Source organism: Cyprinodon tularosa, unplaced genomic scaffold, assembly GCF_016077235.1.
Source record: "Cyprinodon tularosa strain WSP-4 unplaced genomic scaffold, ASM1607723v1 ctg206, whole genome shotgun sequence".
Taxonomy (NCBI): Eukaryota; Metazoa; Chordata; class Actinopteri; order Cyprinodontiformes; family Cyprinodontidae; genus Cyprinodon; species Cyprinodon tularosa.
Window position 1 is genome coordinate 1,802,112 of NW_024038764.1, and position 27,657 is coordinate 1,829,768.

At 36.9% G+C, this 27,657-nt stretch overlaps 1 protein-coding gene across 19 annotated transcripts in view; it reads right to left on the reverse strand.

The window, feature by feature from the left end:
- The window catches only part of nrxn3b (neurexin 3b), a 409,294-nt gene that overhangs the window by 314,747 nt on the left and 66,890 nt on the right, over positions 1–27,657 (reverse strand). For all 19 annotated transcript variants that reach the window (XM_038285086.1, XM_038285077.1, XM_038285085.1 and 16 more), the window contains one exon: positions 1,216–1,517. In XM_038285086.1, coding sequence (XP_038141014.1) covers positions 1,216–1,517 — 302 coding nt within the window. The remainder of the gene's footprint in view (positions 1–1,215; positions 1,518–27,657) is intronic.

Below are 27,657 nucleotides of genomic sequence, written 5' to 3' on the forward strand. Positions count from 1 at the left end.
AACATTTCAGCACCCACGAGTTGGAATTTTGACTTAATTTGGTAAACATATTGATGAGAATTGGATTTCTACATGCTTTTATTTGAAAAGGGCTGCCGAATGTTATGATCAGACATGAGCTATATTATCTAATAGGTATTTGAAACATTTTGTGAAACCCTTGAATTTGATTTGTGGAGGCCTTTGTGTGAGATTAAATAAGATTTAGAGTTCTTGTCACAGTAGCACAATTAGGTCTTAACTGGACTGTTACATTTAAATATAGTTGGGTGATTTTATCTCACAGCTTCTATAGTGCAAACAGATGTCACAGCCATCCTGACACTCTATTCTTAGTTATATGAGCAATTATTGACCCAGATATCCACTACACCAGTCCATCATAGCTAAAGATGTAAGTTTAGAGTTGTCTGGATTGCCCAATAACTCTGACCATGTTTTCTGACCTACTAAAGAATTGTGTCCCCACATCATAATATTACTAGCACAATATTTCATATTGTGGCTTAATATAGGGCTAGGTGGTCTTATTGTACATCCAGATTTAGGGCAAAAAGTCATCACAGATCATACAAGAGGATTCCCATACTTGTCATTCTATGTCATCAAGCGAAAAGCACAGCACCGTATGACTTGCTGGCATCTCACAAACCAAACCTGATCCAGTATCAAAATCTAATAAGTGCTGTTAATGTTTAAAATATCTGTAATGACTTCTCTATGACTGGTGACATCCATTTGCAGAATCTCTCCTGCAGCTGTTATAGCTGCTGTATCACTGTACTCATGATGTATGGTATTCTGGGGCCGTTAGAAACGTGCCAGGTCCTTGTTTATGGAACATATGTAAAGATTTCTGAGTATTTTGAGGACCAAATCTGTACCATTTCTTCTTCCTTAACTTTTTTCTCAACAGTGAGTGTAATAGCAATATCCCTAACCCCAATAAAAGTGCCTCTTTGCCTTTTCATTACTAAATTCTTAAGATAAATAAGCCAATGTATAGAGATTAAAATGGATTTATGTGAATTTAAAACAACCAAAGTTATGAAATCTCTTATCTGAATAATGTTTCCAAACTGTAGTGATGAAATGACAACTGATAAGATAAAGATGAGTTTCTCAAAGCCTTCTCAAAAGCTCCTCAAGACAGATTCCCTACAAAATAACAGCAAAAAAAATCTCAAACTATCCATCACTGTTACCCTCGATTACCTGTCTCAGGTTGCGTGTCACTTTGATGTCGTGCCAGGAGTTGTCATTGAATTTTCCATTGACTGGCTCTACGATGGCCTCGAAGGCCCCAGAACCGAGGTTGATGACAAGCGAAACCGCCCCATCTTTCAGGGCCAGATTGACGTAGTCAGCGGATTTCCCCGTGTGGAGGAGGAGGCCATTTCGCTGCCATGTCTTGAAAGACAGCGTGATCTCATCGCTGCTGCTCTGGATGGGGTTCTGTGACAGGTCGTAGCAGAAGTACTCGGAGCCACGGAAGGTAGCCACGTTCTCCTCTCGTGCTGAAATAAAAAAACAGAATAACATATTTTTACTATTGAGTACTAAAAACTCGAATTAATGACATTTTAATTAATAGCCTCACCCCCAAGCATTCATTAAATAATTGTAAGACATTCATAACATAAGTAAGGAGCCTTTTTAATACCTGTTTCACCAATTTTTAACAAGATTGACATACAAAATGCAATGCAAAGTTACCAACAGTCATTCTCACATTATGACCGTTCAATTCTATTTTTTTTAAACAAAAAATAAAGTTCAAGTAGTATGAACACTTTTAAATGGGATTGTATAAGGAGTAGTGTTATATAAGATCCCCATTAGTGTGGTACATGCACACACAAAAACACACACACAGTATACTGTGCCCTGTAATTACAGCTGCGATAATCCTATCTTTCAGTTCAGATCATAAAATCCTATCGGTATAACCATGGGTTTAGGTTTCACATACCAGCCTTTAGACAGACAAGCTACTTATAATGGAACACAATTCCTCGCTAATGGCATGTATAAATCAAACATTGTCTGATTTTACAGTTTTTACATCCCTTTTGTTACAAAGTGGCTTCCGGATCCATTTTTTATATATTTATGTATATCAGCAGATAGAGTAAGGTGAGATGGGGTGGGGGCTCAAGCCTGAGGGAAAGAATAGAGTTGCTGGTTTGACAAAAAGGGTAGAGAGGACGGTACAAGAGGTACTGTTTCTGTCAAATGCAATATGTGATACAATAGTTGACAGTTTCTATGATGTTCCTTAAATGTAGACCAGGCTGGTTCAGACTAGATGTATTAATTACATCCTATGCTCAAACCTTCTATTCACAGAAGTTTGACGGAATTAGTCTTTTCTGTCAAACTTCCAATGCATTTTCACACTGCCTACTATTGGAAAAGTTCTGGATAAATTGTTTTATTCCAGTGACCAACTTAAGAAAGAATCACAATTATGAAATGTTTCAGTTTGACATTAAAATGTACCACAGCAGATAAAATGTTTTATAGTATTCCCAATGTTCTTGATTTAACTGTGGACTCTAGGAGCCCAGAAATATTGGTAATAGTCGACCGAAATGCTTTGGCATCACAAATCATGTCATTTCATTATACCAACCTTTTTTGGTGGGGACAGGATTGTGGTGTGTTATTAAAGGTTTTGTTCTGGAACGAATTAAGGCATTTTTAGAGAAGAAAAGCTTTGTGAAGGACAAATATTGTTTGGCACATATGTTCCATAAACAGTACCTACAGGATCTGTTCTAAAGCATGTTTTGTCCCCATCCTATTAGATAATAATTATATAACAAAAACAAGAAAAAGGACTTCGAGAAACCATTTGCTTTAGATGTTCTTAGGTTCAAACAGAAAAGCAGAGGTGATCACATATTCTTGTTTGTTGCTCCATAATGATAGAATATATATGAAGAGGCTTTAAAAGCTCTTTAAAGACCTATTTCATCTCTTTGGTTTTACATATTTATTTAAAAAAAAGTGTGAAATCTAGTTAGTTACTGCATTTTATTTGATTACACAACGTGTTTTGTCATGATGGCATACTCTAGAAAGTAAAACTTGACAAAAGAACTTGACAGCTGACATAGCAAGCATGGCATCCAATGTGGTACACATGAAAAGAAAACATTGTTAACATACCAAACCAATGCGTTGCTATAGTGTATAGATATGGGGAAGTCATTACCTGCCAGCAGACAGGAAAAGAAGTTAAAATATTCATTTTATTTTCACTGTGTCCACGATTTCCCTTTGTGTGGTTAAAGAGAAAACGACACGGAGCTCAAGACAGGGGAAAACAGAAATGAAAGGGATACCTAGCACATTCTTCAGTTTGTTGTGCTGGATCAGTCAGTCCGCAAACATGAGGGAGCGGTGTTGTGCAGCTGGCAAAGACACAGATGAATGGAAAAAACAAGAAGGTAAACACTGCGAGAAAAACAAATGGGACAAGGCGGCAAGGCTGTGGGGACGATGGGCCGCACATTCCAGTTATGGAGAAATTCTCCCCGCAGTATCAAACCAAAGTCTTCACATGGCAGACAAAAGGAAATATTACAGGAGGCAACAAAGGCACAGTGAAATCCTTCCTTCCAGTGCCAGGAGAATAAATAGAAAACCATTATTAAAATGGAGACATGGAGAAAGAGGGATATACACCAAAGGATGAAAAGGCGCTTCCCTGTCTTCTGATTCTCGCACTGAATCTAAGAAACTGTAGCGGCGTCAAAAGCACAAAAAAACTGGCTGATTACATTTGGGTAATATTGAACCTCGAGAATTGTGTTGATCAACGAGTGCAACATTATAATACTGCAGTTACTCAATATGTGACATGTTAGTTCTATCATCATAATCATCTGCCAGAGCCATTTCTCCAAAAGTCTTTCAGAAGACTAATGAAATATTGATGCTTATCTCAACAATGTGGTAATACTGGCTGCATGCCCAAGCTGGCGTCACTGTGCATCCGGAGTAGAGTAGGCTAAAACCAGAGACAGGCAGTCATATAAACTGTGGTGTGACAATTTCTTTCTTTATTCTAATCAAAGTGCTGAAAAGAAAGATTTAGATTTCATTTTTGTTTAAAGTTTCAAATCTTCAACAGATTTGATTAGACTAGCCCTTTGTGAAAATACAATTGCTCACAAGATTTAATAATCCCTGCGGCTGATCATGTGTATTAAAGTTCAATATGTCTTTAGTCACAGATTTCAGTAAGTCTTTTACATCAGGCTAAAGGAATTATAAGCCACTGTTTTTTGTCTTTCTGACCAATATAATGTGTGTTTTAGATTTATGCCAGAAGTAGCAAAACATAACTTCCAAATGTTTCCAATTTTGTCTTGCAAATTCAAAAAACATTTTTTTCTAAGGGATGGATCATTATCTGGTTTGGATTCGCTGGAATCCCAAAGCCCAAGATGCAGCTTTATACAAATTTCAAGATCAATCGAAGTACTTTTTTTTCCTTCTTCATCTATTTTTAACTTTTTTTGTAAAACACTAAAATTAACTATATTGTTTATTTACTTGCAATACGTTTGATTAACATATTACTCATTTTGGAAATTTGTCCCTTTGCAGCCGTGCAGCATTAAAATCCTCCTTATCTAAGCTAGAAACATGAGCCTTTGCTGCTCTCACCTGACCCATCCTGGAGAGGTGATCGTCATGGCAACCCCTCTTATCTATCCTCCTCACTTTAATTAGTTCGTCTGAGGACTACAGCTCAAATTGCAATACAGGTTTTCATAGCTCAAAATGATTCCTTGTGACATGGATATGATCAACAAATGTAACACTTTGTTTGCTTCCTCTTAGCTGGCATCCTTTTAGTTAGGAATGAACTGAAGCCAAATCTGTAGTGCCAAAATGGCAGAGAGTCAATCCTCAGGCTAAACTTCCTTGTAGAAATAATCCTATAATTGGTGAAAATCAAAAAATTCTTTTAAGATTAACTCTGATCTTTGCACCAGTACTGGGATGAACAGTGTCACTTACAAATAAGATGAACTCCAATGTGTGGTTTATAACAGTAAATGCAACATTATCTTTCAAAACATAAATTCAGATCAATCCAGTGTATTCAGTTCGTTTCAAACTGCAGCAAAAGAAAAAAATAGATAAATTGCTCGAACAGGGTTTAATTATGCATATTAGCTTTTATGATGATATTACAATCCATTAAATAATTACAATGCAATTAGAAACCATCGATAAGGCCTTGCTGCTATGAATAAACGAGAGAACAAATTTATATAAGGTAATATTTGCGCACCTCAGCAGTCTCATATCTGGGGTGAGTGTATACTGATCCATAAAACCCAGTGGAAATGTATTGCCTGTTGAGACACGTTCCACACAGATCTGCGGCTTTCATATTGATCATACAGCGGGGTCATTTTCCTCTTATTTTCGCCACGCTCATCAATATTCCATTTGTGTGCTGCCTGGACCAAGCACTGAGGGTTGGAGTTCGATTTCAAAATCCACTGGAAGCAATTAGCTCCTTCATTACCATCCCCCCTTTCTCTTCCGCTTCCCCTCTGCCACACATAACCATGCTGTATAAGCTTTTTTTTTTTCACCCAGTGTGACCTCAAGGGACTTACAGCAAGAAGATGGGCCACCATCAGAGTGGTGGCTTTAAGATCACAGCAGGACATTACACATCACAAACACTATGGATAACAGCAGGCACCTCAGGAACACAGCTCTTGTAGGATTGTAAATAGAGGAGTCATTCTTTCTCTGGAGGAGTTACAGAAATCGTCAGCTCAGGTGGAAAATCAGTTTCGAGGTCAGTTAGCTGTCATACTCTTTGCGTAATAGTGGAAAAAATAAAGAAAATTGAACTTCCATTTGCTGTTTTCCAAAGACATACGTGGTAAAAAAAAATAACACTGGTCGTCAACCTAAATAAATCTCATTACCATCCTGTAACATGATGGCACCAACATGCTGTTTGTTTTTGGTTTTCACAACAGGGTTCATGAAATTAGAATAACCTTCCTGAAGGACATAACGAAGGATTAGATTAAAGCAAAGCATTTTTGCATGTAAGGATGGCCCATTCAAAATTCAGACCAGAATCCAGGAAAAAATCTTTCAGGAAATCAGAAAAACTTGTTTGAAGACCATCTGCTTTCCTCCTTGCTTAGTCTGACAATGCAAGCCGATCGAGTTAATCGACTGCTAACATTTAAATTTTCCCTAAGTTAACTGAGAGTTTACACACAAACACAACAAAAAATTAGAATTTAAAAGATTTCTCATCTTGGTAATTTCCAAAAATGTTTAATCCAGCTCAAAAATGCAGGGGCTCAATTCAAATACATCAAGTAAGTTAGGACATCAAATCGGATGCATATCAGTATTCACCATAAGAGTAAGTAAGGAGGTTGGAAAAAGAGCTTCTATCCCCCCCTATTGTGGTTCTTTTAGCATAGGAAACTTGCAAAGGTTATTTAACCAACAGTAATACTTTGCATGACATCTCATAATGAGAGCTTCAGCTGTTTGCTGCATTTGTGTAACTTGTTCTGTTCTGTAGGGCTGTACTCCCAGTAAGACTAGCATAATTGATGTGAGTTTTCATCGGGTAGAGACTCCCTGATTGCTAAAGGCTGTCGGGAAATGGCACAGTTGTCTTGAGTTTTTTTCTACTTGTAATAGAGTTCTTACTGTTAACCTTGTGAAAGGTGGAACAGGAACCAGCAGCTACATTTTTTTTGTTTGAGCCTGTGTTTATCGAGGAGCAACATTTCCGAGGAATATTTTTAGGCTTTTTCACTGCCAAATACTTTGTTTCTGACCCGGTTAGCTGATTGGACAAAGGGAAAAGGGGACAAACTTTCATGGTTTCCCTCCATCTTTTCCTGAATAAAAGGTTCTTAAAGGTAGACATAATGAGTTGTCAGTAGGAATGATGTTACCCTGTCCTGTTTTCAGGTTTTGTTTACCTTGTTTCTGCTCGGAGAATGCAGCAGCACATTGAAATGTTGTGGGTAATAAAGTAAGCATGCAGTGGAGTATTATAACCGTTCTCCTGTTAATGAAGAGGAATATTTTCACTCAGGAAGCTAGAGAAATAGTAAAGTTATGAGTCAGAATGTGCCATTAATTTTTACTCAAAATGCTACAGGTTTAACAGCTTTGCTGCTCGCTGAGTACCCACACAGCTTGCTAGGACTTCCATTAAAAAGTGACCTGAATCTGTACTGATGTTACACATGTCAAATGCAGGTGTGCACCATAATCACTGCTGATAAAGCTTTTACTGTATGACCCTAATAAATAGAGCTTACATCTGCTTTTAGCTCCAGCCCTTAGTGAGACACCCTCAGGGACGGGGGGGTCACGCAAGCTTGGAAACTTGCCAGACATCACACACGATACACAAAAACAGTCAGAGACACAATGCCTTATTTGCCTTTAAATGCTTTCTCAAATGTTCCCCATTTCACAAAGAGGTTACAGCTCATCTTTTCAAAGTAAAGACTGTATTTTGCAGTTTCTCTGAGGAGGAGCTACAGCCAACCATGAAACAGTGCAATTTTAAACTCAACGCTAACCCACAACATGTCAAATGAATTTAGAGCATCACGGGTGATGTCTTTCTTCCAATGCAGGCGGCACTAACAGACAGGATTAGGTTGTAGGGCGATTTCTGGAAATATGTTGTATCCTTTGATGTTTAAGGATAGCATTTTTAAGTATTTTGTCTACAGCAATTAAAAAATATAAAGAAGAAAAAAAATGTACCATTAGCTCTGTGTGTGCAAGATTTTTCCCCATCAAATATGGTGAAAACTGCACCGACTGTGTCCTGTTTATGACAGCCTCAAACATGTCAAATGTCATTTCTAAGAGGTTAAAGTGAATAGTCACCCTGACGTGTCTTTCCTCATCTCATTTTTCGTGTAACCTTGTGAAGCCTCAGCAGACGACCTGTCTGAGACTGCCTCAGATCTCTGCACGCTCTGACTGGTTTGGAAAGAGTGACAGAGGTGGTTGAGATAAACATAAACAGAAGTGACATGGAAAAAACAAAAGAGACAAGTAAAAAACGAAACTGGAGAAAGAAGTCAAGGGAGAGAGGAGAGGAAAGAAAAAGAAGATGGGGGAGCACAGGGAGAGTTTGGGGGACAAATTAGCAGTGAGAGTCAGGGCAGGAGAGGCAGATGGAGAGGAGGGAAGTTAGAGGCGGTTCCATTGGCTCTAAGGAGACACAAAATTACACAATGTGTTAAGAGGAACAGGGAAGAGCTGTCCTCTTGGTTTGGGATCCTGAATTAGTGCACCTGATAACTGAGTATCTGTCTCCTGCTCCACTTTTTACCACTCTTAAAATTCTATAGCTGCAAAAACATATGGAATGCTACACAAAAGAGCCAAACATAAGCACTCATGTTATGAATCAGCAAAATATAAAATAGGTCATTGAAGTTATTCTTTATTTCTTTAAAAGCCTAAAATATGCTACCTGAATTAAAATCTTCCTGCAGATTTAGTTGAGCTAATTGATATGTAGCTGTGTAAACGCTGATATTTATAGTTGCTTTGCATCAGTGCTGCATCAAGTCGATCCACCCTAGGCACCTTGGAATAGGTATTAGAAACAAGGATTGGATTGCATTCCTTATCTCCACTATATTTCCCATTTATGCTTTAGAAAGAGCATTTCTTACAGTAGTCCGATACAGCTAATCTAACCCTTGCACTGTTTTTGCCCATCACTATCACTTTATTAGGATTTATATATATATATATATATATATATATATATATATATATATATATATATATATATATATATATATATATATATATATATATATATATATATATATATATATATATAATGTTTGTATATCTGGAGAGTGTAACAAAAGTAATTTCCCTCTGGGATTATTAGAGTATGTCTGATTCTGATTCCAGATGATTCATAATCCTGTAAATTCCATACCTTGGATACAAATACATTTGGCCTATTCAGAACTAGAGTGCATTAAAAGGGTCCAACATAATTCAAGTAATTTCATAAGTTGAGTTTTTTTACATACGGTATATATCTCTTGAATACATGCAGTTGAATAATTAAATTTTACAAATTGTAGTGCTTCGCTGTGCTCCAAACTTTACACTGCTTCCACTATACTCCACTCCTCTGTGAAGCACAGAGGAGGTCCAAGGTGCATGAGTAGATAGCGAAGTAAAAGTCTATAATAAACATGGAAGTCAGACCAAAATAACCTCTCCTATGCATTTAAAACTGCTTTGCCTTTCATTTTTGTGCATCTACATATTTTCGAATTATACTTAAAAATGGTTGGGGAGCTATATTTCTTGCTTATTGTTGTTCTTTAGATGTTTAAATATCATGTATCAGGATTAATAGGTTAATAAATAGAACTTAGTAATAAAAATGCATTTGTCAATATATTAGTATATTAAGGTTTGAACTTAAAATCCTGCTATACAAATATATTTATTTAAACCTTTAAAGTAAATATAGCTGTCTGTAGGGAATTTCTTTGAAACATTCACATGTATATTTTTCTGCTGGAGCGATTTGATTTCTGTACATTTACTGCAGTCGGGCTCCAACATCTGGCAAAAATAGAATGGAGTTGAATTTCGTTGTGCTTCCACCATGCATGGCTGTGAAATTGTCTCTTTGATTATGATGGCTGTGTATTTCCTGCAAAATGCACACCGGAGTGCATTGAAGGCTGCATGGTAAATTTGGGGTCAGATACAGGGCAAGGTAGGAAAAAAAAAAACACTAAAATTATAACAATTATTTGAATGCTTGTAATTTTAAGTGTACTGGTAAAGCCTATGTCAGAATACATGATGTCATAATGTCTATGAATAACTCTGTTGCCTTTATGAGCGATATAGGCCCTGAGCATTACACAACCTAAACCATATTTACCAGTGACACATACTGTAATGTGCTTACTGTAAGGTGTTTAGCAAAATGTATGGTTCTGTTTGTGATAGAAGGACAGAAAAGATTTTCTTCTAGAGTATACGAATATGATGTGAATAGATATGTACTGTATATATATCTTTGTACCTATACTGTCATCCTTCTTAGGTTGTAATTTGACAACATAAGTATGGGTTGTCACTCAGCTTTGTTTGTCACAGTTCTCTCTAATTATTATTCTAATATAGCATTTTCTTGCAGCCATTTCCTGACCAATGTGCATCAATCTACATCTCCTTAACTTTAATAGAATTGTCTTTGCCTATCAACATGAAAAACAAGCAGGCCTAAAATAGCAAGCCTCGATCTTGCTTGCAAAAGCTCCTAGATACTCTGACTAACCTAAAAATGTTGACTATAAAGAAGCAATCTTAATAAACACACATTTTGATAGGGATTTTTGGAGGCAGTAAAAAGAGTCCCAACAGTGGTTTTGTTAAAACGAATGTTGCACCATTGCACGTATTCTCAACTCCCTTAATATACTGATCATGTTCCTTTAGTGAAAGAGATTGCTTTGAAATTTCTAACACACTGTTACCAAGGTTACCAGCATGATTCTGCAAACTTATATCAAGATTTGTTACCAATACAAAGGACATTTGATAATGTTTTATTTTATTTTCAGAGCACAAAACGTTAACGTTTTAAAAGACAAATAACTTCTTCTTGCTAAACTAATATATACATTTACATTAGCAATAGACTACTATAAAATGTTAGTTCTCTGATATTTGTTTTGATAATTACAAACAGTTTATAGCATTATGTACTATTACTATTGTTTCTGGCTTTTCTGAGTATGACACCTCTTAGATACAAGAGGGAGAAGGCTTCTAGAAATGCCACAAAGTCACTTCCTTACAGTCAAATAATATAATGTTCTTTATTAATAATAAAAGTGATTATGAAATCTTAACACAGGTAAATGTAATTTCATTGATTAGCATTAGTATGGAGATATCATTCCTCTGTCTGCTGGATGTGTCAAGATATTAATCACTGCTTTCTCTGTTTCTATGTATTTATATGTGCTGGATGTGTGCTACAGTAGCTCCCCATTTTAATGCTGATGGTGAAACTCTGGAGTGAGCTATAAGGTTTGGAGTGGCGGCAACAGGGTGGGTGAGGACTGAAGGGGTGAAAGCAGCAGTAAAAGATGGAGAGATGGAGGGTGTAAGAAGAATGGGGGCAGGCACCTGAGGTCCAATTCCATCAACTGAGGAAATTGTGCGGAGCAAATGCTGGAATAAGGAGGAGGTGGTTGAAGATGGGTTTAGGAAGAGTAGAAGAGAGACACTTTGACTATAGAGACATATTAGTAATGTTGAACAGATAGCACTGAATGTTATCTTAAGGAACAATCCTCCTTCTTTTGATGGACCCTCAGTGTAATAACCCCACTATTTTTTGTATCCCTATGTAAAATAATTAATTTATTATAAATTCAAAGAAAATATGTTCTTTCAATATACGAAGGTTCAAAATTAGTCAAGTAACTGAAATTTTTTTTTAAATTAGCTTTAAATGACTTTTTCATACTCTGGGCACAGTGAACTCAAAGGAGGAATCTCTGTGTACCTACACAGGCAGAGTTACTCTGTTATTTATACCTCGTTTAATTTCCATGTATGGTGAACAGAGTAAAGGAGAATTTATGTAAATGTAACATTTTAACTTAATTATGTGGAAAATGCTCATTTATATAATTTACTTCCGCTACAAAGTAGCACTAAATTGTATTTAAGTTCATCACAAAAAATAAACAAAATGGAAAAACAGAGAACATAAAACCTGAAAGTTTTTGTTTATATGAAATTCAACATCACATTTTTTTTTCTTAAATGATTTGTAGCTTGTTTGCTTTCACCCTTTATTGTAAAGAAGAATAAGCATCCCAGTTACTTTTGTGTGTTAAAAGCCTCTGGTTCTAGACAGGGGCTAGTTACCCTGTACAGTAAATATGGTCCCGGTACCTGTCATGTAATGTATGTAATGTATAAATCAATAACAGTTATTTTTCTATGGCATTGTGTTTCTCCAAGTCCCTGAGGCAAAATATTGCTTTACTTCTCTTAACTCTATTTCTACTATATTTTTATTTGAGAAAGCTAACTTTTTTTACATTCATTTAGCTGTTACACATACCTAATATTTTACACGGTTTCCAAGTGAGACTTTCTGAATGTACAACAATAGAAATTGACAATCTCAAATAGTGACTGTGAGCTGTGAACGCAACACTTGCATAACGCATAAGCACTTCCGTTTTTTGAATGAACAACTGCGCCAAACAATGAAGTCTTCAACAGTCTGTATTATTTCCATTTCTAATCTAAAAATCTGTGACAGCGTGTCTCCTGAATGTCGACCATTGCATCAGCCTGACAGCTGCAATCCTCAGTCAAAATGGAAGGTGACGGCGGTGAAGATTGCAGAGGTTTCAGATTCTCCAGCACTCATTGTCTTTGATAGATTTACATCACACCTCATAGGTAAAGGATTTTTACATTTTTCATGGCAGCCCAATATATTTTTCTTTACTTTAGAACCTGCTTTTTTTATTTTCAAAGTTGTACAATGACTACAGTTGGACCCACACACTTTGTATTCCATGAACAGTAAGAAGACACATTAGCAGGTGGAAAGGATCAGTGTGCAAGAACATTTGCATAAAGAAGGGTCAATCTTTTTTCATGTGTCATTGTTTGAGCAGGGAGTTACTGGATAAATCAGGCCTTGCATGGAGCCTGTCAATCATACGGAGTTTGATACGGCACCTTATTGGCTATTATCTCTGCTGTCAGAGGCCTGGCTGTGCCTCCACCTAAACACATCAGTCTCTGTCAGCTCACACGCTGCTTGTGGATGGAGTCATGGAGCATGAAGCCGCATGCTACTGTTATCATTATTTAAAGTGGCAGATGCTGCTTCACAATGAAATTTCACCAAGAAATAGGGCTTGATGTAGAGGCTGCATTCCACTCTTTGGCTTTACTCCACATGCAAATGGAGTTTGACTGGATTAATGTTTAATGCAGTTGATTCACAATAAAGAGCAAATATATTCAAACTGTGTCAACTGATTAATAAATCCTAATTTTCTTTAGCCTTCACAGAACTGATCCTCATGTACAGTAAGATTCACTGTAGTTTCAATCATTATGCAAAGAACATTGATTCCTCTGTATGTTTACTGCTGAGGCTGACACAGTTTCCAAATTTGTCATGCCTCATGGGAAATATGAGAGCCAAGTTTAAATTAACTCTTGCAATTACTAGGATACAGTTCATGGAATGGGTTCTTAGCAATTTATACTCTAAAAACATCTCAGATGAGACCAAGTCCAATATGTGCAGGATATATTAACTGACATTATTTCTAGTTGCAACATTAGAACAAAATATTACACTTTGTCATGTTACACATCAAATTCTGTGTATTTTGTTTATATTCTTTTCAATAGACCAACACAAAAATAGCACAACTGTTAAGAGCTATTATAAAAATGCTTGACCATCTACACTATTATGTTAGTTATGGATTTTTGTTGACGTTATTGCACTCTTTAGGTTATATAAATTTTACCTTTAGAATAAAAGATTTAAAACATCAGAGTCTGTCTTTTTCCATGACTGTAGTTGTTCAGTGCTTGGATAGAGATGCAACACATATTTTACACAGATTCTAAATTTGGGTCAGGACTTTGAGCGGGCAGTATATTGTACTGTAGCTCTGGCTGTATGTTAAGAATCATTGTTCTTTGAAAAGTAGAACCTTCAACCCCATTTAAATGTATATGCATCTTCTAACAGGATGTCTCTGGTGTTACATACATACATTCTCACACTTCCTGGTCTCTACTGAACCTGCCCTCTTTGCAGCTCTTCCTCTCTGAAGAGTTATATAGTAAATACAAATTCAGAGCACACCTTTAATTCAATTCATTTTATTTATATAGCACCAGTTCACAACACTTGTCATCACAAGGCACTTTACAGAGACAATTCAACTAGACCATACAGTCAAATTGATTCTAAGTTTTCTGTCTAAGGAAAACCAGCTGTTTGCATTGACTTATTGAATTGAAGGCAATCCCTCATACCAAGCATGCTTCTAATGACAGTGGAGAGGAAAAACTCCCTTTAAACAGGAAGAAACCTCCAACAGAACCAGACTCAGTGTGAGCAGCCATCTGCCGAGGCTGACTGGGGTTCAAAAAGATAGAAACAGACAAGGCAACTATCAACTTTAATGAGAGAAAAAAGCAGCAAACCCTTTATTGCTTTATTTAAAACCCCTGTTAAGTTCTGCCTCATGTTAGTCCATAATTCTCATTTAACACATTTAGACTAGAGTTTAAAAGATCAAAGTATGATAAAAATTGTTAGGTATGTTTGCTGCATTGTAGAGATATACAAAGCACAATTTTCCAGTTGAACTAATAAAGGCCCGTCATTTGCACATACTATAAGCTCTGTAAATGTGCTCTAGAAATCAGTAATACTAGAATTTCCACATGACATTTATTACCATTTTGAGCTACTGTCACCAAAAGTAAGGAATCCCATTGATTATTATGGAGAGGAGGTAAATCCCCTTCCAGCACTTGAAAAAGATTAGCAGGCATTCCTAGTCAAAGCTCAAGTCATCTAATATTTATTACCTCCATAACTGGCTCTTTTGTGTACTGCCAGGACATTTAGCGGCATTCTGGGAGGTGAGGGGTTAAAAGGGAAACAGCGGTGCCATAAAAGAAACCATGAAATAAACATGACTCACAGTGAAAGAGCAAGCATAACCTCTGCAACAGAGAGCAGCCTGGTGCCAAAGGCAGTTAACAACATGCAATCATTGCAGCGTTAAACGTTGACCTTGACTCATCAAACAGACAACTGTCATTTGTATGGAGAAAAAAATGTATTATGCATATTTTTTTAGGGATAAGGTAAAGGGTTGATAGTCATTTAAAATGTTTTGATAAAAAATCAATGAAAGAATATCTACTCATCTACTTATGCACACAGTAACCTTTTTCCTAAGAAGCAAAGATTCTGGGAGGAAGCCACAATTGACCCTAGGAAAAAGTATCAACATTGAGCTTAAGAAACGGAAGAGTGGGGTTAAAAAAGAAGCTTCTGTAGCTTTAAATCCAGTTGGAACCAGCTGTAGCCTGTAGCCAAAACAATGTTGTACTCTCACATTCTAGCAGTATGAAGCTAATGTGTATACCCATTTGCAAATTGTTTCTTCGAGAGATTGACAACAATGACTTCAAGCTTTTTTAAGATGTTTTCTTTAACCTGCATGTGAAGAACTGGTTTAAAATGTGGATTCAGTTATAAACACATTAATATAAATGTAATAAATGTTCATATTTCTCATACTGTACTTAGATACTTAGACATAGACAGATTTATTTTGTCTACACAAGTGTATACAAAAGTGTATGCTCTCTAGACAATTTCATTTTTTTAAAGTGCAGCCTTGATAAGGTAAGCAGCAGTTGTTGTTGAGCTGCTACTACTGCCTCCAGCTCCTGAAGCACTTGCTTCTCCTGGCTCAAGGGAGGAAGCAGACGCTGATGAGGATGCTGTGAGGGTGGTAGCCCCTGGGGTTGAAGAGGCTGACGTGGTTGAAGCAGCAGTGGTACATCGGCAGGTAGAAGCGACAGACGATGCTGGAAAAGGTGTGGAAGCTGGAGGGGGCCACGATGAGCCGGCTGGGGATTTTTCAGCTTTTGGCAGGGAAGCATCTAGACTGGTCTCCTCATTTTCACCTGTAGATGGCTGTGCTTCCCCTCTAGAGGCCAAAAATTGCCTGGGAACAGTCTCAGAGGAGCCTCCATTCAGGCAGAGCTCTTTGTTTCTATCGGCGCAGTACAGCATCAACCCCCCCAGGCCAACAGCACCGTCTGGTACTGCTGGACGCAGCCAAGACCCCGTCAGAATAATGGCACAGTAGTTACATATCTCCTTTGTTGAAGAGAGTTTGAGTCGAAAATGATCCATTTTGTTTTCCAACGAATGGAAGCGGTGGTCTGTGGGGATCTCTCTTTTGCTTCGCAGTTAGCCCCCCTCTGCAGCCTCGCTTTCCCCGTCTTGCACATCTCTTCCTACGTACGTTATTTTCCGTTGTTGTTTTGTTGACATCTGTCCGTACCACTCCACAGCTTTTTAAATGGTCAAAAATGTCAATATTTCAAACATTTTGTGACAGTAGCTCCAGCAGGCATTGGCGATCATAAATGCAGGCCCATTGTCCAGTCTGCATTGTTTTAAGCAGCCTATTTTGTGAAGTTGTCGAGAGGAGCTGCTCTTGGCCACTGCCTTGGAGCGCCGCCAAGGTAACCAAGCCACTACTCAAGCCACATCTTGTTTAAAAGACTAAGGTTTGTTTTTTTCAGCAGAGCAAAACAAAATAATGCTCAACTATGGATATTGATAGAAATTCCAGTTTCCGAGTGCCGTAGAATGAAATGGCCCTCATATGTAAGAACGTGATCTGGACAGATAAAACTGAAATGGAACCATTGATCTCAATGTTATACAGTACAGAAAAAAACAACAAACATCTTTTTGAACACACCATCATCAAAGTAAAACACGGTAGTGGCAGAATCACTCTAGGGGAATTATTTTCTTTAGGGAAGCTGGACAAAGTTGCAAATAGCTGACTACAGCACATCTCTAGTGTTGCTGCTTTTTTTCATGTATACATTACTGTAAAATTTCCACAGCTGTATATTGATAATTTATTCTTTCCAGATGCACAGTATTTATATTTTAAAAACGCTGTACATTTATTTATTTTTTTTTATCTTATTCTGTTATTTGTATACACTTTTTTTAAGGTACAGATTTGGGTGATCACTTTTGCTGTAATCTTTTTGGTGCTGTAACACCACAATTTCAACATATATGGACAAAAAAAGGGATTTTCTATTCTATTCTAAATAGAGGAATTTGAGAATGAGGAGGATGTGTTTCAAAATGTTTGAAAGAATTTGTAAATATTTCTCTCTGTTCCTTCCATTCAGCAAATAACTTGTTAGTTTAGGTGGCACAGCTTTACTTGTCTATATTGCATCAATTTCCAATAAAAGACAAAATACAGTATGTGGTTCTTAATTAAAAGAGGAGGAAGCGTTCAAGAGAATTGAGTGTTTACTATGTATTGTAAAAAGCCCTACTATGATGTCTTTTTTCCTGTTATACCCTCTGAATGCATGCATTTGCACGTTTCTACTTGCTGCCAGAGTTCTATTTTTTTGTTCTGTACGAAATTAGAATCAGTTTAAGCCTCATCCCTGCACCCAGAGCTTGGTCTAGGAGATCCAAAGAAAGTGATTCCATCCTAAAGCCTCTATTCAGCTTTCTAAAATTAGAGAAGATCCAAAGTCTTTTCAAGGAGACCCACCTGTTTTAGCGCTCACCTGGAGGCAATGGAAACCTTAGCTTCTATCAATCATTTTAAGTCTGATTTTCAGCCTCTGCAAAATGGAATATTTGTTTTGTAGTGCGTGCAATGCAAAGATCATGCATAAGCATGTACGAGATGAGAGAGGTGTGGGGGATGCTTTACCAAAACCAAACAAAACCAATGCTAGCTGCTTTCCCAAATCCTGTTTGACTACAATCAAATTAACTGATCCTGAAATGCGTAGGGGGATACGGAATTACTGTCAGTGAGAAAAGTAGTATTTACTATTTGTGGAGCTGGGCTGTCCTTGCTCTGTATAACTATGCTAATCCAAGATTTAGAGTACAGCACCACTGACTGTTTGTCCTTGTATTAAATGAAAATATTTAGGTTTACCTTGTATGCGCTGCACGTGCAACAAAGATAAAGAGCATTGAAAAATAACTAAATAAAGAAAGAATTGAGATGATCCTGACTAAAACAATAAACCAAGTATCTGCGGCCAAAGCTGTCACATGCCAGATGCTCTAAGTAGTTGTGAAGTCAACAGCATCACCAGCATGCATCTCTGATGCCAATATCTGCCTTCTAAGAAAATGTGAAGATAAATCAGCATGTTTACCGGATGGGTATGCAAACAGAAGTGTGAGAGAATAGGAATGAAAAATAAGAATCAGAAACAGAGTGACTGAGAAAAAGTCACTCAGATTTCTACACTGAGATTTCTATGCAGAGTCTGTAGATTCAGGTTGGTATGACTTCAGAAGATTTGAAGACATGTTTCTCTGAATGCATGGCCTGATGTTCAGCCTCTCAAATCTCCCTCTTTTTGAGCTCTGCACCCAGGAGTTTTCCTTTCTTGCTCTCTCCCGTTTGCTTCATCAACTATAAAAAGTGCTTTATATGGTCTGGTGCTCTAAAAGCATCCCTTTTGTCTGTTTCACCAGCTCCCCTCTCCATTACACCCTGTTCTCTCTCCCAGGGGAGCCTTCAAACTACAAGGGAAGAGGAACAAACGCCAGAGGGATTACTGTCTATTGGATATACAGAGAGCGAAAGCCTCATTTTACGCCTGTGCTCAGGTTCCATTGAGCTAAGGACATTACATTAAAACTTTCTTGTTGTTTTAGTAAAGCAAGAACAAATAAGACTCAATGGACTAACTTGTGATTTGCATTTTATATAGCAAGTATGCAAAGCACTTCAAAGTTATATTTATTTACAGCATCCTTAATTCATGCTGGTGGAAATGTCTGAAAATAAATTGTCCTCTTTTACCACCCTCCTTACTTTTTGTGGTCATAAGATAAACCATGGGCTTCATCCAGCCTCAAATTTAACAATGTATCTAACTAGAGACCAGGGCAATGTAGCCTAAGGCTTTTTTTTTTTTTTTTGCTTATACTGTAAAGGGCAACACGTTTCCTTTACTTTAATGGCTGTTTTGTTTCTTACTCATTTCTTACTCTTTCCTTTTTTAACATTATATAATGATGGACATTTGGTATTATCACTAGTAATATGTATCAATATGAACTTATATAAAGAGAAAAATAACTATTACATCCATCCTGGAAAGATTAGAGAACTGAGTTGGCATTGCATTTGCCAGTTTCTGAAAATCTTAATTTAAATACTTTGATTTTGTTGTGTTATTAGGTAACTTGAGGAAAAATCACAAGTGGAGTTCCTCTAGGTTCCATCATGGGGCCCATGCTATTCCATATCCTCATACCCCCCCATCTGAGTTAGCTGTTTTTAACTCAGACAGTTAAAAAAAAAACGGAGAGCTACCACTACCTAGGTAACATGCAGTTCTATTTCACATTATCTCATTAGGTGACTACAAACACTTTGAGTGGATGCATAGAATAAAATATTGTGTGGATGTGCTAGAACCTTTCTCAATTAAACAAAGACAAAACTGAAGACCAGAATGGTAGTAAGGATCTTCACACACAAAATGGTGTAAAGTAACTTTATGCTCATGTATCCCAACTTTACCTGTCCCAGTACTTTACTCCTAATGTGTTCTTGACTTTGACTAGGCCACTTCAGGATATTTCTGGTAGTTCCTCATCATAAAACAGCCTATTGTTGAATCTCTTGGTTGTATAAATATTTGTTCACTTGCAGATAACTATCTAATGAAGTGCATTTGTTTAGCAGCACTGAGATGCCACTGCTGATATCTGAGTTATCTAGTTAATTAAAGCAAGACGAAAGACTTGCAGGAAAACAGTCTCTCTGGGAGTAATTCTGAGCAAGAACACAACAAAGAAGCAGCAAAGGTGTACTTATTTTAATATCTGTACCCTTTCTGTTTAGGATGAATTATAATGACTGCTATTCTCTGTTTAAATAGACCTAAGGTGATATCTAAAATATTCAAGTACTCAGTAAACGCAAGATTATTTTGTTTTTGTTTTTTTCATTTAGAGACATATCTTTCAATGAGAACAGCAACTATCAATGAACCTTAGAAATTAAAATTTCATAATACAGTTCTAATGATGTGCTTATACATATGTTTGAACCAGTATACATTAAAGCTATTCCTGTGGGAGAGTTAGTTCTTCGCTAGAGCGGTCAGCTCCATCCTGCGGGCTTCTCACTCCAAATGTCTATTTCTGGAATTTGCTTGCGAGTGTGTCTCTATGCATAAGTGTTTCACCAGTTAGAGGCTACCCATGATAATATATCACTATAGCTGGGGTCTATGTGTGCTATTTACAAGGCTGTATACTGTATGTGTGAAGGTACACTGAAAAAAAGAATTCAACCCCCTTTGGCATTTACTTAATCAAATTTAGTTACTTTAACACAATTGTTTTATGTCCTACCCTGCTAACATGAAAGAATTGTGTTAAAGTAACTATATATGATTATGTAAATACCAAAAACTGTTGCATTACTTTTTTCAGTGTATTAGAAAGCTTAGTGCAAATCACAGTTGTTCAGTTTGGTGAGCAGGTTAAGAAGTGTGGGTGAACTTTAGTGTCAAAGTGCTGCTGGGACAACAAAGTTTCCCACTGAAGTACAATAAAGGTTATTGTCTATTCTACATATTTAAAACTACCACAGCAGGTAATCTGCAAAAGCATAGGAAGTTGTTTTGTTTCTTTTCATCCAGGAGTTTACAGAAGAACTTACATCTAAAACATTGCACATCTGACATAATCAGATGTGCATCTAATTCAAAATCAGACATAACCAGTTGTATTGACCAATATTTTCTGCACAAGGCATTTGAGTTACAATTAGGCATTCACAGCATACAAATCTTACGTTTAAAGATATTAACTTTAGAGAAACTTAAATGATAATAGAAGGAACACTTTCAAAAACAATTAGATGTTTTTACTGTTTGGGGGGTCTAATCTGCATTTGAATTCAAAGGTCCTGATGGGCCCTTTCCAAACAGGTTAAAGTCTGAAACTTTTCCTTACTATTTTTATACTGAAGATGCTTTTAGGATGGAAAGAAAAACACCACTTTAATTATAAGAATAAAAGTCCAATTGCTTTATTTATTTAGTAAGTTTCTTGGTTATGCCAGATCCTGGATGACCAAGAACCTTCACCAAGAAAAGAGGTTGTAATAGTATAAATATTTTAATTTTGTTTCACAGCAGTAAAGCTAACTACTCAAGTAGCAAGATGATCATTGCATTCATGAGAAAAATTGTAATTTATTTTTTTTTTTAATAGTGCTTTTTAACTCTGACCTGGGGCAACAACGCAAAGCAGTTTTTGTCCAGAAGGTTTGGGGTTTGCAGAGATTCTACCTGTTGTTTTCTTGAACCTAGACCTGCACAGGTCTAAGGTGGAGAAAAGACTTTCAAGCTTTCATAATTCCCTCTGTAGTCCTCTTTGGACATTGCAGTCTGGACCATTTCTGTTTAGTGCTTGACCTAAGCTGATATTGGGCAAACACAACACAGACTGAATTATGGCAGTCTTGAACAATGGTTTTAGACCCCTCCCCTAAATTTTGATGTGTCTCTGTTCCACAACACCTATTACAACTGACTGTTCATCCTTTGCATGTCACAAAATGCGGCTAAAGCCACATCTAATTAAGTCAGGTGATGGCAGCAAGGGGACACCTGAAACAGGCAGCGGTTCTTCAGAAGCAGGGTTGGGAACCACCAGTCTATAGTAGAATATCACCAGCAGCTCCTGTAGTCAGTTGTGCCTCTTGAGTTGCCAAGGGAAGTATACTATATACAGTACAGTATGAAAATAGGAAACTTAACACTTTTCAAGGTCAAATTACTGACCTGACATTATTATTACTGTTTTCTAATGTATGGTGAAAAAGGTCCAACTTACATTTATTGCCTAAGATCCCCCAAATAATGGTGAATTTATTCTGTTGATGAACGAGACAAAAGTGGAGTGTTTTAGTGTTTCTTCCTGTTATGTCTGGTGTAAAATTTAGACCAGCGGTGTGCAAGGTCTATCCTCAAGAGCTATTATCTTGCATTTCTTTGATGCATCACTTCTCCAACACACATAAATCTAACAGCTGAGTTCCCTTAGAATGTCATTCAGCTCCACATAGGCCTGGTAACGAGAAGCATGTGTGATTTAGGTTTGCTGTGGTAGAGATGCATCTGAAGGCTGCAAGATGGTAGCTCTCGAGGACTGAGCCTGGCCACCCCCCATTTTTTTGTGGTCAAAAGCATCATAATGACATTCCCACCTGGTCATGTGATGGCTTAGGTTTTTTTTCCAGGATCTGGATGACTTTTCATAAATGATGAAACTATAGATCCCATCTTTTGCAAGTCAACTTCTGAATTGCTCTAAAAACATAGGGGATGATCTATTAAAAGTCTAGATTCATTCTCCACCTGAGTTGCTGTAGCGTAACTTTAAATTGGCTGTTGATGATCATATCTCTCCTACGTGGCTAAATCAGAGCAATACTGCAAAGATCATTGAGCAAATGTATTGCCAATCACCGTTGAAGGGTAACATGGCCAACTAAGATGCAAAATATGTGAGCAAATATATAAAAAAAAATATAGAGTAAATTTGTTTCAAAAGCCCATTTTGCATCCAGTATTTCCATGATTCAGCAGCTGAGCTGAGGATAATCTCAATGCTTTATTTATTGTCTATTCTCAGCAGCTGGAGGAGGTAATTTACACTCTGAATCTTTATAAAGGGAAAGTGGAACTAAGTAGATACTGAACCCTGTTTTCAAGATCATGAAAACTGAATATCTGATTGCATTTATTTAAACACTTTAACCTTTTTGTTCAAGAATGAAACATTAATCAGCACTGGTGAGGGGAGAGAAAAAAAAAGATTCTCTGGAGCATCCCAATGAACACGTTTCATGTGTAATTATTAATGTTGAACCATTTAATTTGATGCGGCTCAGAAACAGAGACATTCTGGAACATCCTAAGTGTGCAACTATTACCACTAAAATAATACTTGCCACTAACACTTAAATACAGTTTGCCATGGTGAACTACTAGAAGTTTAATTATCCTTTCCAATATTTAGAAGTACTCTAGTAGATATGTTATATTGGTCCAGCCTATGTTCCTCTATAATCTTTTAAAAAATGTGTACAGCAATAAAAGTCATGGATTTTCATAATTCTATTAGATGTTAGTCCATGTGGCCATGGTGAGTTAGGTGTGGCACTACAGGTGCAGCCGAATAATTGTATACATCATGAAAGAGTCACTACATTTTAGTGATTTGATTCAAACAGTGATGTTAATTCAAAAATTTTATAAACCCAAAGGGATACTCGATTTTTTATTTTTTTTTGTTCATGTTGACTATCTTGGCTAAAAGGAAAAAAAAGCTCAATTGTCAATTTCTCTGAAAATTACAATATTACATAACTGCATTTTAAAAGTAGTAAAAAATAGTAGAAATTCTACTTCATTTTGATAAAAGAATATCCATCCCTGCACACAGGAAGTAAACTTTTTTAAAATTATTTCTATGAATTATATGCTACAGGAATAGTGCTATAAAAATTAATTTGTATTGTATGGAAAGTTAAGTTCTACAACTAATAACATGCAAACATTTTTGGACCTAAGAAAAAGGTTTGCGTTGGATCATTTATAATTATTTTTACTCATACTTTCACAGTTAAATTGAAAAGAAGCTAGAAAAATGTCATACATGCACATGAAAGGCAGAAAAAAAAACAACAGCTGCCAGAAATCAGAATAATATGACTTTATGAGATAGGAGAATAATGGTAGATGGCAGCAGTCTATTAACAAATAACACCAGAGATTAAACCTCTTTTTTAACATTCACAATAAAGGACATACAGGACAGAGCACAGTACAAATGCTCCAAAACTTATTGGACCATAAATTCATGCCAGTAATTCATAAAAGATGACCTCAAAGCAGCCGATGGCAGAGCATAACAAATGAGGAACACCGAGGTCGGGGGCTCGGAGAAAAATCTCAAGGCGAGCGGTGGGTGGGTATCGGTGTGTGTTTGTGCATTTGAATGGTGCTCTTTCACTGAACTTTCAGTTTCAATTTATGATCCATTAACTTATAATAAGTGCCGCGCATTCCCTCCTGCCCTGAGAGGCAGCAGCCGGGGGAACCAGAGAGAGAAGGGCGTTTAGAAGTCGCCGGCATGGCTACGTAATCTAGCAATTAGAGTGCTTCTGGTAAATAGTGTGGCATTTAACAACGACATACAGTAAGTATGGAGCAAATGCAGGTCATATAAAAGTCCCCTCATATTGGATTCAAAATCAGCCTTCCCCTGTAAAACTGCAACTGTGTTGCAGTTTTACAGCTATCATTTAACCATCTGCAGTAAGTAATCCCTTGGCCTTAACACCCGACAGAGTGATCCTCTTCAAAGTTAGCCCTGCTCTCTATCTTCTCAATCTTGATTGGGATGAAAAGATGGGAGTACTTCTCAGAGAGGCTCATTGACAAAACTACTCCAGGTTGTGGCTGTATTCATCCACTGTCCCTGCAAAATGGCAGCAGGCGGCCTGCCTGTCAGCGTACTTTTTTTTATTTTAGGATTGATCCTTCCTCTGAAGTTTCTTGTATTAAGGGAGCTTGTGAAGAGCAGACTGAGGTCTGACAGTTCTTTTGTTGTAACCCTCTGTTTTTGCAAGACTTAAATAAAAAAAGGAGGAGGATGAGATGGATGGTTCCTTGACCACCAGCAATTAGTTTATGTGTACTGCATAATACAACATAATTCAGTGTTGTTCAGAAAATAAAAATGTCAAACGTGTGGGTAAGGGTGTGCTAGGTTTTCAAATAAAGCTTTTGCATATAGTTATGTAGACTTATGTAGTTTTAAGAGCTAATTTTACAACTTTAAATCCAACATTTTTATCAGGTTTCAGGTAGCTTTTTATTTTTAATAAATAAGAACATGCTTCATATCTGATTGTTTTATTTAACCTCTTACACCCTAAGGGGGTATAAATAAATTTCTGCCTGACAAAAACACACAAAAGTAAATAACTTATAGCCTCAAAGCTATTAGATTTAAGAAGAAACTTTTGGTACATCTGTAAAGGTAAGATGTCATGAATGGTTTTCTGGTGTCAGCACCATTGTAGCTTTGACCCTGCCTGAAATATTAGGGACAAAATACAAAATATTTTGCATTTTTTTAACCTTGCCAAATTTTTCTTTGAAATAAACATTGCAAAACACTACCAAAATATTATTTATAGCACAAAAAAGTAGTACAGACTTTCAAATCTAAATGTTGTGTAAAAATATACCAAATTTGGACTCAATCAGATGAATCATATTTATTTTAGAATGGTATTAGTGAGAAATTTCTAAGGTGGAGAGGCCATTTTGGCACATTTATCCATAAATGTCACCAAACTGTGCCAAATATGTTTTTTACATCAATACTGGGGGTTTGGTAAAATTACGAGGTCACGTAGCAGCTGGACCCGCCGGTGGGTCCGTAAGGTTCATATGTCTGTGTTTGTAAAGTTTAAATTATTATTTTTATGTATTAAAGATATTGTATTTGTTTATTGTTGTCCTTACACCACAGGTTATTTCTGTAAAGTGCAAAATGTAAACTACAAGTCCAACTAGTTGGAGCGCTGATGTATTTTAGCAGCATGTATGTCAATCCCCCTGCACACATTCCAAGTCAGATGCAAATCCTTGTTTTAATGGATTGTTGAAGTATCTATTTGTGCATGGGCTATGTAATTGATCTTTTTAATCATAATGGGAGTGCTTATGTAATATATTTGAGTTCTATGACTGAACTGTGACTGCTTGGATGCTGAAACTGCAATACTCCCCCTCTGTTCAATGATGCCTTTTCTCTTTTCACAAAGATAGATTCCTTGATCTCTCTTTCAAACTATCCGTCCTCTCTATCTAAAATCTGGTCACTCTTCAAATATGCGTCCTTTGGCCTTGAAGAGCATGTTTACAGCTGAATCTTGCCCATTGCTAGAGGCTCTACTATGCTTTGCCATCCATTTGTGTAGTTGTCTGGTTGCTCTAATACAGGAAGCTTTACAGTCCTTGCTGTACTGGATTAAACATACAACTTTGTTCAGCTCAGGTTTGGGTGTTCTATCTTTGGGATGAACCAGTTGTGAGTTTCTCACAACTTGCTGAATTGCTGACACATATGGAATTACAATGTTTTTGCGTCTCTGTTTTGTCCTCTGTGTTGCATGCAGTGTTTTTCTTCCTGCTAGTTGTTTCGGGCTGACTTAACAAACACCCAGTTTAGATAACCACATGCTCCAAGTGGTCTCCTGACATGTTTTTGCTTGTTTAATTTTTCCTTTGTAATTGAGGGAATATTGTCAGCATGGTAACTAAGAGTTCTGATCAAAGAATGTTTAAGTTGATGTGAGGCAAAATGAAGGTCTTGGTCTGTATGTGTAGATATCCGGTAAATGTCAATGTTAAGACGTCATTGTCCTCAGTGGCAAACAGTCCAGAAAGGGCACCATGTTGTTCTTGGCATCCTCACTAGTGAAGTTTATGTCCACTGAGTTGATGTGATTGGTGAATCTCTCAATGTCCTGCATTTGGATTTTGACCCAGGTGTCATCCACGTATCTGAACCAGTGAGATGGTTGTGATCACATATACGTGAACACAAACAACCCTGTCAACTCGGAGTTGACTCAAGCTACTTTTTAAAGGGGCCAAAAAATGCTGAGACTCTTGATTTGCCAGTTTAGTAGGAACAGAATCCAGATGACATTCATACAAATAAATGTCACATTATGCAGATTTCTGTTTGAAAGTAATTCACCATTTATCTTGTACTGTCCTATTCTGCAACCTTTTGCTGGTCTGTAATATTAGAAGCTAATAAAACCATAGCTTGTGGTTGTAAAGGCCATTGTTTGCAAAATACAGAAGCAAAACAGTGGTTCAAAGGTGGGTTCTGCTTTGAAACAAACAAGAACAAGCTGCTTCTGTCTATACTGATTACTTATGTGAAACCAAAGAGCCAGTTTGACCCCTACCGTACATTAGAGTGTGTCAGCAAACAAAAATAAATTTGGAGTGGAATAAAAAAAAACATATAGACATTTTATTGCCTTAAATCACTTAAAGAACATCTCTAGGATTTAAATATTAATATCTCAGGAGAACCTTGAAAAATTAAACTATGCTTTATTTTTTGCAGATTACTTTCATTCTCTTTCATTCTCCTTGTTACCTTAATGGCACAACATTTTTTTTCCTCATGTGAAGAACTTTTCAATTGACTTGCTCCTGAAATGTGTTATATAAATAAACTTTTTTTCCTATTGCTTTTGCAGATTTACACCAGGTTGAATGTAAGAGGTGCTACACAGGTTCAGGGGCATTTTTCTTTATCTTTAGGTTCATTGAGGGGAACAAGAGGAATGTTTTAATTAAACTCCACAAATCAAGTTCAAGGTGTAAAAGTCCCAAGACTGAATAATTTACCAAGTTAAAAACAAGCATTCATTGATCATTAAAAGCTGCAAATTTCAGCATGTGTGACAGATGTGAGGGCTTCACATCAGGGCCATGCGATGGGCAGAATAATATATGAAACCCATATCGAAATCCTCAAGCATATTAGCATTTAAAATAGGTCAGAATCTCTCCATTATTTGGCCCAAATTTGTAAATCTGAAATAACAGTTCGTCATGAGGTGGTCTACAGCATATGTAATCTAAGGAGAGGATTAT